This window comes from Tarenaya hassleriana, unplaced genomic scaffold (assembly GCF_000463585.1).
Source record: "Tarenaya hassleriana unplaced genomic scaffold, ASM46358v1 Cleome11, whole genome shotgun sequence".
NCBI classification, from domain to species: Eukaryota; Viridiplantae; Streptophyta; class Magnoliopsida; order Brassicales; family Cleomaceae; genus Tarenaya; species Tarenaya hassleriana.
In genome coordinates, this window is record NW_010961290.1 from 517,170 (window position 1) to 531,620 (window position 14,451).

A 14,451-nucleotide genomic window follows, 5' to 3' on the forward strand; every position below is an offset into this window, starting at 1 on the left:
TTCGTATTAATTTATTTCGTTAAATCAAAATGTATATATTGTGGTTGTAACTAATTATTAATAAACCAAATACCAGATCTAATATATCTATAAATAAACTAATTATTAATTTATTATGTTAATCAAAATACGAAAAATTTCAATACAAATAAGCTTACAAGAATATACACATAATGTTTAGCAATTGAAAACATTAGCCGACTATGCCAACAAGGCCACGAGATCGTCTATCGACTTTAACGTCTTCTCGTAGTAGAGGTACGATTCGTATACCTTCGGTGTCCGTACGTAGTAATCCAGCTGCTCCAATAAAATTTAAATAATATAATATGAAAAATGAATTTATTATTTTTTAAAATGAAATTATTTGTAGAATGTTACGTAAGGTTAATTAATGATAATTACGGTTATTAATGATGTACCTCGGTCATGTTTTCGACGAGCTCGTTGGCCTTCGTGACGTAATCTTTCCGGCGAATCTCCGGCAATAAGTTCATGGCGTTGGTCAGGTCCTGCGACAGGTAAGACTGTTTCAGCCTTATATAGAATATAACGTACCTCCACGACATGTGGTCCAGCATCTCCCTGATGCTCCTCAGCCCCTCCGCCGTCTGTTTTATACGCGCCGCCGCGTCCTCCGGCGATAGCCCCGGCTCGAAGTACTTCTCCCTTATGAACGACCTCACCCCCCACTTCTCCGCCGCCGCTGACGTGGCGGATGCTCCGTGGGCGGCGACGGTTAGGAGGATTGTGGTCAGGGTTCTCCGGCGAGTTGCGCCACCGTTTGTGAGGCTCTCGTGTTGGGTTTGATCTGAGGAGGCGACGGCGGAGAACGTCGGTTGACGGCGGCGGCTGGGACGGAGGAGAGACGGTGGGGGAGTGGTACCACTGTCAGAAAACGATGAAAATGAACCCCACCCAATGCAGACTAAAAAGAACAAAGCACAGAAGATATTAGATAAGTGGTATTATAACATATCAAGAACATGATATAAATGTGAAATTCCTCTCTGGTTTCCCTAGAGCAGAGAGCCATCAAAGACTTGCCTTGCACAGATTATTCAGCGAAGGTCTTCGACGCTTATATCCATTGGAAAACTTGAATATAAGTGAAGTATCAATTACTCTGGCATGATCTATCTTCATCGCTGGGATTCAAAGATGTGCAAGAATAATTAACTTCAATAACAATCTGTCACATACACAAACAAGTATAACTTTCTTTTTTCTTACCTTTCAGATCATTGTTCAAACTGTGACCTACCAAGATAGTATCCCTAGAGAGAAACCTCCGCATTTTTTTCTGCGAAATTCAGAGGATAACATATAGACTGAAACCTTGCCACTGAAAAAAAGGCCCCAATGGGACGACCAAAATAAAGACGCCAAACGTAAAAGCATGATAGGGGATGGGTCGTGAAGGCGCTGATTGGTTTTATGGTTTTTTTTTTTTTTGTGGATAGAGTGTGGGAGGAGCTGAAAATAAAAATTTTCTGCTCTTTTTTTCTGTTTATCGGAAAATAAAAAATTTCTTCCCCGGCTTCGTGTTCCGCCACGTGGCACGTTATCTGCTAAAAACGTTTATATAAAAATCGAAAAGTACCACGGGAAAAGGAAAAAACCGAGTTAGTCCAATATTACATTACAACCCAAATTTCTTATTTCAAGATTTTTAATATATACTTTATATTCCCATTTTTTTTTCCTTGTGGTCAATAAAAAAAAAAGTCTGGTTATTAGAGTAGTTAAACAGAAGGTTTAAAGAACAGCCCAGGCCCATAACCAGGCCCAACACGCAGTTTTGAAATCAAAGTTTCGAAATTATATAAATGGGCCCATGCCCAAAATCAAACAAAGTTAAACAGAAAATGTTTTGCTTTTGCTCTGATTTCAAGTTTCCATTACACGCAAACTGAAGAAGAATTCAATCGCTCAGTTCTTGTTCTTGTTTCTTGTTCTGTCCAGAGGGTTCTCATTTCGCTAGCCAATCGGAGAAACGCAGGAACGAATGTAGGCCGCTCATCGTGACTTCTGGGGAACGAATTAAGGGTTTTGAGGGTTTGTCGGGGTTTCTTCCGAGTATCTTTCGCCATTCCTCGATTATTCGTGAAGTTCGTGCCATCTTCTGAATCTGGGTTTTTTTTTTCTTCTGGATTTTTGTTTCGTTGTTTTGGCATGTGTTGTCGGGCAGGACGCTTACATGAGAAAGTACAGAGGAAGAGATGAAAGAGGAAGGTGGATAGAGAAATCAAAGACAGGAAAAAGTCAGAGGGACCTCCTCGTCCAGGATTCATTCTGCAGATGGAACAGAACAAAGACTCTAAGGTAGATCAACTCTAACCTGAATTTTTTTTGTTATGTTACATCCTGTAACTGCTGTATGATGGCATCCCCTTTCTTCCATGTTTCTTGGTGAAATCTGAAAATTATTTGGTGGGTGGTGTTGTTGGATCAGGTAGAAGATATGAGGCTGATCTCCCACCGCGAAGTGAAGGTGACAATACCTTTCAAGTTTCAACTCGACAACTCGTATGTTTAAAGCTTTTGTTTTTCACAATTTACAATTTTTCAATTCAGTGCTTAATCAGGGAAAATAGTTAAGTTTGGGGCCACTTGTCGTTTAGAGGGAAAAAAAGCCTTGAAACGACGTCCTTGTATAGCGCAATATAATTGGTTCCGACGCTCCTTTTTCCCGCGACCCGAGGGAAATGGACCGGAGCCGAGAAGCGCAGACCCAGACCCGGATTCTTCTGGCGTCTTTGTCGGCGATGGTCGCCGAGACCGTGACGTTTCCGATTGACCTCACGAAGACCAGAATGCAACTCCAGGGCTCAGGCGCCGACCGGGTCGGTGCGATCCGTGTCGTTTCGGAGATCGTGCGACGGGAGGGTGTGTCGGGTCTCTACAAAGGCCTGTCTCCGGCGATTATCAGACACCTCTTTTACACTCCGATCAGAATCGTTGGTTACGAGAATCTCAGGGGATTTGTCGTCGAAGACGGTGGGTCTCTCCCTCTTCCGACCAAGGCACTCATCGGTGGCGTCTCCGGAGTCATAGCCCAGGTAATGATTGCTTCATCCTTCGTCTTTCGAATCATCTGGATTCCATTTTATTGAATGTTCTTACTCGCAGTGATCTGCAATGTTGAAAATGGGTCTTTGCGGCAGACAGATTTCTTGACCAATTTTAACTTTTGGGAGTGATAAGATTAGTGGATTTGAACTGGAAGAATTGCCATTGAAAATGCTGTGTAGAAGAAGGCGGTAAGAAAGAGACTTTTGCGCAAAATGTGTAGCTTTTAGGCGCTAAATTTTGGTTGAAGGAGAGGGACATTATCTTTTGGTTTTCGCCAATAGATTCTGTGGCGCTCCAATAACTTGCGGTGTTTGGCCATTTGATATTCCCGTGGAATGGAGACTTAAATTTACAATTCTGCTTGCTACAAATTCTCTTGATGTATCCATGGAAGGCACTGCTGTTATACCATAAACCAAAATATGGTTCTAGCTTTCTCATTTCCTTCTTCTTTAAGAGGAGAGCTGTCTTGGTATTCCATTGAAGTGGAAAAGTAAATGTCTGCCTTCTAGTTCTGTTGGGAGTTCTATCACGACAAGTTTCATTGATGTTTTCTTTGATACTTTTTGTGGATACCCGTAAATCAGAGAGCGATTCTGGCTTTCTGGATTGTTGTTTCCTTCCCAAGGATGGACTTGATCTCTGTTCTTACTGAAGGGACAGATTAAGATGCTTCTTGTTTGTATGGCTAGAAATGCAGGTAGTGGCCAGCCCTGCTGATCTTGTCAAAGTGAGAATGCAAGCAGATGGAAGATTGATGGGTCAAGGCCTCCAACCGAGATACTCGGGGGCATTTCATGCTTTCACCAATATCCTCCAGTCTGAAGGAATTCGAGGGCTATGGAAAGGGGTTTTCCCGAACATCCAGCGAGCTTTTCTCGTGAACATGGGGGAATTAGCCTGCTACGACCATGCAAAAAGCTTTGTCATACAAAGCAATATCTCAGAGGATAACATCTATGCACACACACTGGCTTCTATAATGTCAGGTCTTGCCTCCACAGCCCTGAGCTGCCCGGCTGATGTGGTGAAGACGAGGATGATGAACCAGAGTAAGGACGATTACAGGAATTCTTACGATTGTTTGGTGAAGACGGTCCGGTATGAAGGGACACGAGCTTTGTGGAAGGGGTTCTTCCCGACATGGGCAAGGCTTGGCCCTTGGCAGTTCGTGTTCTGGGTCTCTTACGAGAAACTCCGACAGCTCGCAGGGCTATCTTCCTTCTAGCTAGTAGGCCCTCTCTCCTGTTAGATCTCTTCAAGGGAGGAGTCTGATGTTTAGATCATCAAAATCTGTTTTGTGGTCAATTTCTGCAGAGTTACCGAAGTAAGATCTTCAGTTTACAGTTTTTCTTGTTCAATTCTAACTCGGTCATTCATGCATTGATCTAAAATATTGCTTTTTGTCCAAAAAAATATTAATTTTATTTAGACTATGCTTTAATATTAAAGTTTTTGACTGTTCTAAACTGTGATCCAGATGTTATGTAATGTAACTGTACATTGTATAAATACATTAAATTATTGCTTTAGCAAGAAAATGACAAAACTGTTGCCGAATTCCTGTTTTTTCTGCGGATCGTTCCTTTATTCTTTTCATTTTTTTTTTCTGCAGATATTTAATAATACTATTGTTTTCTGAAATCTAAAGATCGATTTTTAGGTCAACACAAGTAAAGCTTCAATCTTTCCTTTGCTTCGTATAAAACAAATATTGAATTCCGTGTTGGAACTTCGGCTGGATAGGAAGCCCAGAGAAATTCTGCAGATCGAGGTGCTTTCGCTTTCCTCCTCTACTTTTTCCTTCTGTAACTGCGTGTTTGCCCATTTGCCGTCTCTTCTCTATTTTCTCGGGAAAATCCAGAAAGAAGAGGTTTCCATCAGACAACTTCGAAGGAAATAAGGTAACCTGTCCCTCCATGTCTGAAAATATACAAGCACATAAACGTGTGTCTGCATGTATACTCACATTTTACAGCACAGAGTCAGAGACGCGAAAAATCTCTGGGGTAGACATTACAGTGCAGATCACACTTAACCAACAATTGCTTTTTGAGAGCAGACAGGGTATACTTATGTTTGAAATATGTTTAGTTCGCTGAGGAAAAAGTTGAAGTATTTCAATTGACAATCCATCGACTTTTCCTGAGGTAAGAAAAAGGGTTGAGTCATCATGTTTAGCTTGTTTTGGAAATAGGTTTCTTCTATTTAGACGAAATTTCCTCTTACCATCGTTTCTTGGGCTGTCTGGATCGTTCTGGTTAGAGCGTTCCTGGGTTGGGGCAGGAATCGAGTGAGATCATATACAGGTTTGCCATTGTTTGGATAAAGTTTTAAACTTCCTTGCCCATACTTTGTTTTCACTCTGACGCTTGATACAGATTATCTTGCATTTGCATAGCAATCTTCTCGAGTCAACTGTTAGATTATGTTTGCTGATACCTCAAGTTCAATCAGAAAGTTTTTTCCTTTTTAAGACATTGAGCTAACTTGTGATGACTGATTAGTTTGAATCTCTGTAGTGAAGAGGAACTTCTAAACAAGAAGAGCTTGCTAGAAATGGGGAAAGATAGAGAAGTCATTCCAACGATCGATTTGGAAGAGGTTCCTGAGAAAATATTGAACCTAAGAATCCGAGAAGCTAGTGAGAGATGGGGATGTTTCAGGCTGATGAACCATGGCGTGCCTTCGGCTCTGATGTCTGAGATGAAGGAGACAGTGAGGAGTCTTTTCGACCGTCCAGATGATGTGAAGAGGCGAAACACAGATGTGATTCTGGGAAGTGGATATAAGGCTCCTAGCAAGATCAATCCTCTCTATGAAGCATTGGGTCTCTATGACATGGCCTCTTCTCGAGCTGTTAATACCTTCTGTGACCAACTCGAAGCCTCTCCTGGACAAAGGTTTTCTCTATCTTTCTCATCGTTTCTTTATGTAGAGTAAAGTTTTAATGTCCCTTTCTTGACAATATTGTACCCTCTGTCCAAATTGATGCACCTCCATTGTTTCATGACAAAGTTTTCCAATCTCCCTTTCCCTGTTCCTACCTTTCTTTTTCTGTTTTCACTCATCTGGCTGAGCATCTCAGTTTTGTGTCCTGTGTTCTGAAGTTTCTGCTGTACTTTCTTGGCGAATTACCCGGGTCAAGGTTCATGTATACATGTGGGTTCATGACAAAGGTTTTATATTTGCCCCACTTTGTTTTTCTTTGTTCTGAATTGGTGTCTTGATGTCCTTCCTACAGCGAAATTTCAGCAGTTGGCATGATGAGTAGTTTGCATAGCCCGAGTTGAATGTCACGCGCACATGTAGCTTTATATGTCCTCGTGGACTTTTGGTCTTCTTCTTGTTGCAGGGAGACTATACTGAGCTATGCTAGAGCTATTGATGGTCTTGCAAAGGATTTAGCTCGGAGACTAGCAGAGAGTTACGGGCTGCAGAATGATTTTTTCTCGGGATGGCCAAGTCAATTTCGAATTAACAAATACCATTTTAAACCAGACTCAGTGGGGAAACCCGGTGTTCAATTGCACACGGATTCCGGATTCTTGACAATCCTTCAAGATGATGAAGATGTCGGCGGCCTAGAGGTGATGGACAGTTCCTCCCAAGAGTTTGTTCCTGTAAATCCTTTGCCGGGCACACTTCTTGTCAACCTCGGTGACATGGCTTCGGTAAGATCAATCATGGTTAATGTGCTAAAATTCCAAAGTGAACAATGTATTAAAGTTGTGGTTCTTACTCATTTTCTTTTCAGATATGGAGCAATGGAAGGTTGTGCAATGTGAAACATAGAGTGCAATGCAAAGAAGCAACTATTAGGATCTCTATTGCATCATTCCTCTTGGGGCCAATGGATACAGCTCTGGAACCTCCAGCTGTGTTTGTGGACTCTGAACATCCTCGTCTGTATGTGCCTATCAGCCATGAAGGGCTTCGTAAGATTAGAATGACTAAGGGTCTGCATGCCGGTGAAGCTTTTGAGCATTTACGTGCAAACCAGGGAGATGATTGACCGGAAAACTGATTGGGTTGTATTATTATTGTATTACGGCATAAAAAAAACTGCATATATGTTGTGAGCAGTTTCAATGGCACGCATAAGAAGGAAAAATAAAACTCGTATCTGTCACCACATGTGATCCTCACTGGATATGTGCTATATATATATATATATATGAGTATATTTGCCTTTAGATCTCTCTCTGTGATGCTGCATTTCTCTTGTTTTTATTTTCCAAGGATTATTGGAGTTGTGCTATAGGGCGAGTAAAGAAAAGCACGAGAGAAAGACAAGAAGAGGAAGAAGTAGGAGGCAATCTGCTTCTTCTTTTGGTAAAGAATCACTTCATACATACTGAAAAAGTACTTACAAAAAAGTAGCTTCTTTTGGCATTGCAGCGGTTATCTTGCCGTAAACCATTGTTATCTCCATAATCTTTCAAGTATTTTTCACGAGTCGTCTACTAATTTAAGCCCCCATGTAATGTCCTCACAATGTCTCACGTGAGGCACGACATTACCCGTATCAATTCCTTTCTTGGCTTTGCATTCATAGTAAGGAGGAGCATGGAAACAAGGGTCAGGTGACATGGCTATGGCACAGGGAGGATCAGGCATTGTCGTCTGGTTTTCGGGCTTGAAGAGAATCCAAGCTTTTAGCCCTCCAAGCCCCTGAGCTACATACCCGAATGTAGACCAGGCACTTATTACCAATTTGTCGGTTAAACTAAGAAGATACATTTCTGCCCAGGCCTTCCTGTTGTGCATAAGCTTCTCCGTTTGTTGGTGTCCTTCATGACTTGGCTGATGAACTCCAATCACATCCCCGGTTACAGTAGGGTTTTCCCAGTACATGCTTTTCAAGATTTCAGAGTATCCTGTTGTCAGTGATGTGACCAAGACAGCTTTGTGTTTCGAGTTTTCTGATGGCTTAGTAGTAAAGGGTTCTCTTTTGGTTAACTTTGGTAGCAATTCCTCGGATTGAATGCAGGAAATGATTTGACGGGTCACATGTGGAGATACGCCGGACTTTTCATCGAAGACTCTTATCTGAAGGCCGATCCTCTCATCTGCCTTGGCTAGGTAAGCTTGATAGTACCTTGTTACCAGTCCCCAGACGTGATTCGTAGGGTGGAAAAGGTATCGACCCATGAGGTGAAAAATCGTTCCTTTCTCAGGAAACAACTTCTCGAGCTCGTTCTCAAGAGATGGGATCAAGAAGAGCGATGGGACAAAGTAGTTATTTGTCCTCATGATCAACCAGGGGACATTCTCCAGGAAACTTTGGTCTTCTTGGCAGAAGAACATCTTGTCGTGGTCGCTGTAATCATGGGACAAATGGAGATACAGATGAGAAGGGGGTGAAACAGATGACGTGTTAACCAGTTTCCTCTTCAGCATATTGCCGTAACAATCAGGTGAGTCCTGGCCAAACTTACTGAACTGAGCAAGTAAAGGAAAATCCAGTGGCAACAACCATGATGTCTCTGGGAATGGCTCGCAGAAGAGATCAGAGACTTGCTCTCCCCCTTCGACAAGCAGGATTCTGTCTGTCAGGATTGCGTATAGAAACGCAGAAGCGATACTGATAATCCGATTCCCCAACCCACTGAATGACATCAAGACAACATACTTACAGCCCTCTGCCTCTGAACCACCAGCGTGTTTCAGCCCTGCAGCAGCCTTGGCATACGGTCTGGAGCCGGGTCCACATCGTCTGTGAAGCTCTTCATAGGATCTAAGCTTCGAGAGGAGATACGATGAAGGTTTATGGATCGATGCTTTCCGGTACATGAATGATTGGTATCTACTCAAGCAAGAATCTTCATGGAAACCAGACACAAGAAGCCCCCCGAGCAGTTTCTTCTCATCGGACATTTCCTCGCGTTTGGACAAATCTTCCGAACCTGGCAATGGGAGAAGATGAACATCTCTGGTAAAACCAAACATAGAAACAAACCAAGAGAAGAGAACATGCGATCATGCCTTCTACCAGTGGTCCAGCGTTTTGTTTCTGATTAAACCCCTTGTCCAGACCGACCCTCTGATCATCTGAAAATGTCGCATTTGGTTCCGGTTTCACAACCATGACCCTGGCTTCTGCAAAGCCATTGCCTTGATGATACGAGTCATGTCCGAAGAAAATCACGAGTACTAGCAGAACCGGGAAGATAACCAAGAAAATAGCCAAGATCTTCGTGATTGTCATTGCCCCGAGCAAACTGAATCTTCTCTCAGGGACACCGAACGGTTCTTCAGGCCGTTGATCAATGGCCTTGGAAAGAGATTGCCTCCTCCTGAAGGAATGCAGATCCATTAAAAAAACCCTATGATCCAAAACAGAAGGAAGAAATCAATCTAATCTCTCCCCTTATGCTGCAATTTCTGTGAGTTATGGAGATGGAAAGATGATGAGGCTAAGATCAGATTTGTTCACTGAGCCGTGATTAGAAGCCACGTAAGTTACAGAAATGGAAAATTGTGGAATCACGATCCTTAATATATATATATATATATATATATATATTTGTATTTTTAAAACCAACAAAAAAAGACCCTTTGTATTCCTCTGATTCAGGGATCAAATCTTGAGGGGAAGTAAATCTGTGAGATAATAAAGAGCTAACCTTTAGCAATTATATCATATATATAAATTCATCAGAAAACAAAATGCAACCAAAAAAATTTCTGGCAGAAGCTAAATATCAAAGGGGGCATCAACAAGCTTAAGCCCCCAACTCATATCCTCACAATGCCTAACATGAGGGAGGATCTTGCCCGTGTCGATTCCAGTCTTAGCTTTACAGTCATAGAACGGAGGAGCATGGAAACAAGGCTCCATTGACATGGCCCGACCGCAAGGTGGATCAGGAGCTGTCCTGTTTTCTGGCTTGTGAAGTATCCAAGGCTTTAACCCTCCAAGACCTTGAGCCACATACCCGAATGTAGACCAAGCGCTCGTGACAAGTTTATCTGTCATGCTCAATAGGTACATCTCGGCAAGTGCCTTCCTGTTGTGTAGCTTCTTCTCTGTCTGCTGGTAACCTTCCTGACTTGGCTGGTAAACTCCGACAATGTCCCCTGTTGAAGTTGGTAGTTCCCAGTATATGCTCTTCAGATTCTCAGAGTATCCAGAGCTCAGAGATGTGACCAGTACAGCTTTGAGTCTAGGGCTTTCCTGTGGGGTGGTGATGTGGGATTCTTGTGTTTCTACTTCAGGTAAAAGTTTTTCTCGGCGGGTACAGGCCACGATTTGATCCATCACGTGCTGAAAAGGGCCCGCGCCCACATCGAAAACTCTGATCTGAATCCCGATTCTCTCATCTGCCCTTGACAAGTAAGCTTCGTAGTACCTCGTGACTAGGCCCCATACTTGGTTTGTGGGGTGAAATAGATACCGGCCCAAGTGGTGGAAGATGGTTTCTTTCTGCGGGAATAGCTTGCTTAGTTCTTGATCCAAACCTGGGATCAGCCATAGAGATGGCACAAAGTAATTGTCTGTTTTGACAATCAACCAAGGCATTTTCCCGATGACAGATTGGTCTCCTTCACAGAAGAACATCTTATCATGATCCCCGTAATCGTGAACAAGGTGAAGATAAAGGTAGGGACGAACTTTTTCTGTTGATGAATCTATTGCGTGATTCTTCAGCAAGTTTCCGTAACAAAGAGAGGATTCCTGATTCAGCCCGTCAAACTGACCCGTCAGTGGAAAATCCAAAGGCAGTAACCACGATGCACCTGGAAACGGCTCGCAGAAAATATCATCCAAATCCTTCCCCCGATCAACAAGCAAGACTCTGTCTGTCAAGAGGGCGTAGAGAAACACAGAAGCTAGAGAGAGTATTCGGTTTCCCAACCCACTAAACGATACCCAGACAACATATTTGCATTCACCAGAGGCAGTGGTAACTTGTTCGTGATCGAGTTGCTCCAGGGCTTTCTTGTAAGCTTCAGTACCCGGACCGCAACGCTTGTGAAGCATTTCATAGTTTCTAAGTCTGGAGACGAGATACTCGGAGGGCTTGTAGGGAGAATGCTTACGATAGAACGCTGACTGATACCTACTGCGGCAAGAATCTCCATTGAACTCAGCAGAAAGAAGCCCTCCCAGTAGTTTAACATCCGATTTATCAGAATCACTTGTACCTATGGTATCAAAGAAAAATCAGTACAGCATATATCTAAGATATGAACAAACAGATCAACTTCTTGAAGAAATCAATGACAGCCACAACCAACCAAGGACGCTATTTCCCTGCGAAATCCACTGAAAAGTCCCAGTTTTTACGTATAAATTCACACTTCAAGCAACCGGATTGAAGAAAACAAGTGAATTGGCATCCATTGAACACCTAGCATTTCGATCGAACCAACATAAAGGATCACAGAAACCTACGAGTGGTAATAGATCAGACGAGATCTGACCCAGTGAATCCAAGCTCCGACCACCTAGGATACACGAAAGAACGGAACAGAAGAGAGACTTTCGTACCGAAGGTCGTAAGATTCGGCGAAGTTCCAGTGTCGAGGACTCTAGCGTCGGCGAAGCCCATGATCCGATGAAGATCAGAAGGTTGTCGGCGGAAGATCATGGAGAATGCCAGTAGTACCGAGAACAGTATCAAGCAAGTAGTGAAGGTCCTCGTGAGCTTCATCGTACCGGATCCGAGAAACTTCCCCGGAGCTTCGACACAATCGGCGACGGAGATTTTGATCGGAGACGCTCTCCTCCGTCGCGGATTTGGATCCATTTGAAAGTCTCCGTTCCGTTGAAGGCGTCACGAGCAATTCAGACATGGCTCCACGGCTGTCTTTTATTTCCTCTAAATTTAATTAGAAAAAAATTATTATAAATACAATCCAATCAAATCACCTCAGACTTATTATTAGTTTTCTGATTAGACATAAAACTTTAATATTTACTGTTTGGACCTTACTGTAACAATATTCTGTCTTTTCAAAGATTGGAACTTTATCTGCAATTTGAACAGTCAGAGAGGTGTTTTTGTTCTAATTATCTGATCCTCGCAAGCTCACGCCTAAGCATACATATATTGAGCAAATTGTAAACTAACCACAGGGAGGTATTTGAAGATAAAGAAACTTTGGAGATAAAATTACAATTATCAATACTTTAAGGGCTATAGCTAAAGTTTTCCGATAGCAGACAAATCGAACGTGCTAATCACGTGCTCAGCTGAGTGATGGCCATCCGAAAAAAAAAATCTCAACAAAGTTGGAAACTTTTTCTGCAGGGGTTTATCCCCTTAGCAGACTCACGGCAGCTGCGAACCCTAGCGAGTTTCTTGAACGTGACTCGCGATTTGACTCGCCGATGCTATCGCCGACGATCGGGCGACGCAGCAGAGAGATCCTCCGGCCGGTTTTCGCGGGAGGCAAAACTGGGGAACAGAACAGAAGTTGGAGATGAGATTGATGTGTCTCTTCATCTCACCATTGTTGAGAAACTGAATCGTACAGGTAAGGAATCGCAATGAATCAATGGTAGATTTCAACTGTTTAGAATGTTTTAATTAATTAAGTATTTTTTTGTTTCAAATAATTATATTATGTAAGTGATAAATTGATATATTTATTACATTTTTCGACCATTTGTATTATTTTAGGATAAGATTTTTTGCGTTACTCTTTTATTTAATAAAATATAACTTAAAACTTTTATAAAATTTTAAATTAATTCTAATATAAAAATTGAATTTTATATATACATCGTACATCGTCTAATATATACTTTAAGCGTTTTTAAATATAAGAGGCAAAAACCGAACGTGTTAATACGTGATCAGTTGAATTATGGCGAATAGAAATGCATATAAATTATAATCGAAAGGGAAACAAAACTAATAATTAGTTAATGCATGTAAAAAAGTAACGTATACAAAATAAAATAAAATAAAATATTAATAATTTAATAGCCACAAAATGGGTTTTTGAAGGGTTTTGTGGGAAGGTCGGTCTCTCTAGCGGTATCAAAACGACTGCAAACCCTTGCGAGTTTCTCCCACCTGACTCGCAATCCAACTCGCTGACTCAATGGGATCCGGCGAGAGTACGATCACCTCATCTACCGATCCGAAGACGGCGGATTCCGACGCGGAAACTCGAATCAAAGACGATCCTTCAGAATCTGAAGCCCTAAAAGAAGATTCGGATCAATTTAAGGAAGGAGGCGATGGCGAAGAAGAGGAGGAAGGAGAGTGCGGGTTTTGCCTGTTCATGAAGGGAGGTGGATGCAAGGAAAGCTTCATAGCTTGGGAGAATTGCATAGAGGAAGCCGAGAAGAACAGCGAAGACATCGTCACGAAGTGTATGGAGGTCACGGCTTCGCTCAAGAAGTGTATGGACGCTCACGCCGATTACTATGAGCCGATTCTGAGGGCGGAGAAGGCTGCGGAGGAGGAGGCGAAGAAGGAGCTGGAACGAGAGAAGGCGGAGGAGGAGGCCAAAAAGGAAGCAGAGGGATCGGACAAGAAAGCTGAATCTTAGGTAACTTTATGGTGTCTTGTTGATTTGAGTACCAACATTGAATTTTTGGGGAAACTGTTTATTAGGTAAAAGGGATTTTCCTTGTTGGATTCATAGTAGTGATAGGATTTTGTCTCTTGAGAATAAGCCGATTGACTCGGATCAATTGTTCGTTGACACTGCAAAAAATGAATACTCAGATTTTGATACTGCGATGTAAAATGCCTAAAGTTCATCACTTTCTTAATGCCAATGTATGTTTCTATGCATCAAGGTGGAATATGCCAAATAAAGATGGTGCCTTTTTTTGTGATTGAATATGCTTGCTCTGCATTTTCTGCCTTCTGTTTTGCCTGTCAATGTGATGATTCTATCTAAATCTTTGTCCAGTTAAGGTTTCATACATCCAAGCCTCTTCAAAACCTTCAGATCTATTTGGGTTTTCTTCATATTTAATTTAGGGTTTAACATCTTAAAAATATGTCTTCCCTCATCTTTTTGGGGTGTGAAATGAAACATTGCAAAATTTCTCTGGTTGTTTTCCTTACACCTTTGTCGAGATTCACAGATGATTTCCTCATATCTTTTGGTCTTTCCTGATATGAGTTCTTTGAACTTTAATTATGGTTTTAGTTACACTTTTCCTGCTTCAGATTTGAACTAGACCAATAAAACCTTCACTCTGCTCATTCTTCTGGTTGGTGCATCTCAGTTTTCTTTATCTGCATATTTTTATGACTTTGGTCGTATGGTTAAAGAGCTTTCAATGATCCACAAAAGAAAACCCATCTTCTTCTTATACACCACTTTACCATTTTTAATCCACTATCTCCTCCTATGCTTTGTCTGTCTTTGGGTTTTCATACCAGCGTTGCCCTCTTCCGA

At 42.0% G+C, this 14,451-nt stretch overlaps 6 protein-coding genes across 14 annotated transcripts; 3 read left to right on the forward strand and 3 right to left on the reverse strand.

The window, feature by feature from the left end:
* Positions 1 to 94: 94 nt before the first annotated feature.
* On the reverse strand, positions 95 to 2,093 carry LOC104805943 (photosynthetic NDH subunit of lumenal location 2, chloroplastic). The gene is made up of 4 exons (XM_010530662.2): positions 1,906 to 2,093; positions 1,414 to 1,476; positions 423 to 882; positions 95 to 300 (listed from the first exon to the last, which is right to left on the reverse strand). Exons 1-4 carry the CDS (start codon positions 2,091 to 2,093, stop codon positions 202 to 204), a joined length of 810 nt encoding a protein of 269 aa, XP_010528964.2. The 3' UTR covers positions 95 to 201.
* On the forward strand, positions 1,967 to 4,849 carry LOC104805172 (mitochondrial uncoupling protein 3). Of its 3 annotated transcripts, XR_770445.1 has the most exons (6): positions 1,967 to 2,058; positions 2,192 to 2,325; positions 2,456 to 2,494; positions 2,578 to 3,062; positions 3,776 to 4,402; positions 4,739 to 4,849. XR_770445.1 is itself a non-coding variant. In XM_010529629.1 (4 exons), exons 3-4 carry the CDS (start codon positions 2,709 to 2,711, stop codon positions 4,301 to 4,303), a joined length of 882 nt encoding a protein of 293 aa, XP_010527931.1. In that variant the 5' UTR covers positions 2,195 to 2,325; positions 2,456 to 2,494; positions 2,578 to 2,708; the 3' UTR covers positions 4,304 to 4,506. The 3 variants fall into 3 exon arrangements, 1 of the variants encoding a protein (XP_010527931.1); XR_002023797.1 differs by lacking the exon at positions 1,967 to 2,058 and having other exon boundaries at positions 2,195 to 2,325; positions 2,456 to 2,529; positions 2,625 to 3,062; XM_010529629.1 differs by lacking the exons at positions 1,967 to 2,058; positions 4,739 to 4,849 and having other exon boundaries at positions 2,195 to 2,325; positions 3,776 to 4,506.
* On the forward strand, positions 4,758 to 7,210 carry LOC104805171 (2-oxoglutarate-dependent dioxygenase DAO). Of its 7 annotated transcripts, XM_010529621.1 has the most exons (6): positions 4,801 to 4,979; positions 5,059 to 5,225; positions 5,341 to 5,384; positions 5,598 to 5,978; positions 6,431 to 6,749; positions 6,833 to 7,210. In XM_010529621.1, exons 4-6 carry the CDS (start codon positions 5,635 to 5,637, stop codon positions 7,088 to 7,090), a joined length of 921 nt encoding a protein of 306 aa, XP_010527923.1. In that variant the 5' UTR covers positions 4,801 to 4,979; positions 5,059 to 5,225; positions 5,341 to 5,384; positions 5,598 to 5,634; the 3' UTR covers positions 7,091 to 7,210. The 7 variants fall into 7 exon arrangements, with proteins under 7 accessions (XP_010527929.1, XP_010527927.1, XP_010527930.1 ...); XM_010529627.2 differs by lacking the exons at positions 5,059 to 5,225; positions 5,341 to 5,384 and having other exon boundaries at positions 4,758 to 4,849; positions 4,940 to 4,979; positions 5,583 to 5,978; XM_010529625.2 differs by lacking the exons at positions 5,059 to 5,225; positions 5,341 to 5,384 and having other exon boundaries at positions 4,758 to 4,849; positions 4,940 to 4,979.
* A 140-nt stretch (positions 7,211 to 7,350) lies between these two features.
* Positions 7,351 to 9,592, reverse strand: LOC104805173 (fucosyltransferase 2). Its single transcript, XM_010529631.2, has 2 exons — positions 9,064 to 9,592; positions 7,351 to 8,984 (listed from the first exon to the last, which is right to left on the reverse strand). Exons 1-2 carry the CDS (start codon positions 9,392 to 9,394, stop codon positions 7,528 to 7,530), a joined length of 1,788 nt encoding a protein of 595 aa, XP_010527933.1. The 5' UTR covers positions 9,395 to 9,592; the 3' UTR covers positions 7,351 to 7,527.
* A 97-nt stretch (positions 9,593 to 9,689) lies between these two features.
* On the reverse strand, positions 9,690 to 11,886 carry LOC104805174 (galactoside 2-alpha-L-fucosyltransferase-like). The gene is made up of 2 exons (XM_010529632.2): positions 11,573 to 11,886; positions 9,690 to 11,226 (listed from the first exon to the last, which is right to left on the reverse strand). The coding sequence occupies exons 1-2, from the start codon at positions 11,829 to 11,831 to the stop codon at positions 9,776 to 9,778; spliced, it is 1,710 nt and encodes a 569-aa protein (XP_010527934.1). The 5' UTR covers positions 11,832 to 11,886; the 3' UTR covers positions 9,690 to 9,775.
* A 415-nt stretch (positions 11,887 to 12,301) lies between these two features.
* On the forward strand, positions 12,302 to 13,881 carry LOC104805175. The gene is made up of 2 exons (XM_010529633.2): positions 12,302 to 12,561; positions 13,038 to 13,881. The coding sequence occupies exon 2, from the start codon at positions 13,135 to 13,137 to the stop codon at positions 13,585 to 13,587; it is 453 nt and encodes a 150-aa protein (XP_010527935.1). The 5' UTR covers positions 12,302 to 12,561; positions 13,038 to 13,134; the 3' UTR covers positions 13,588 to 13,881.
* Positions 13,882 to 14,451: the final 570 nt, after the last annotated feature.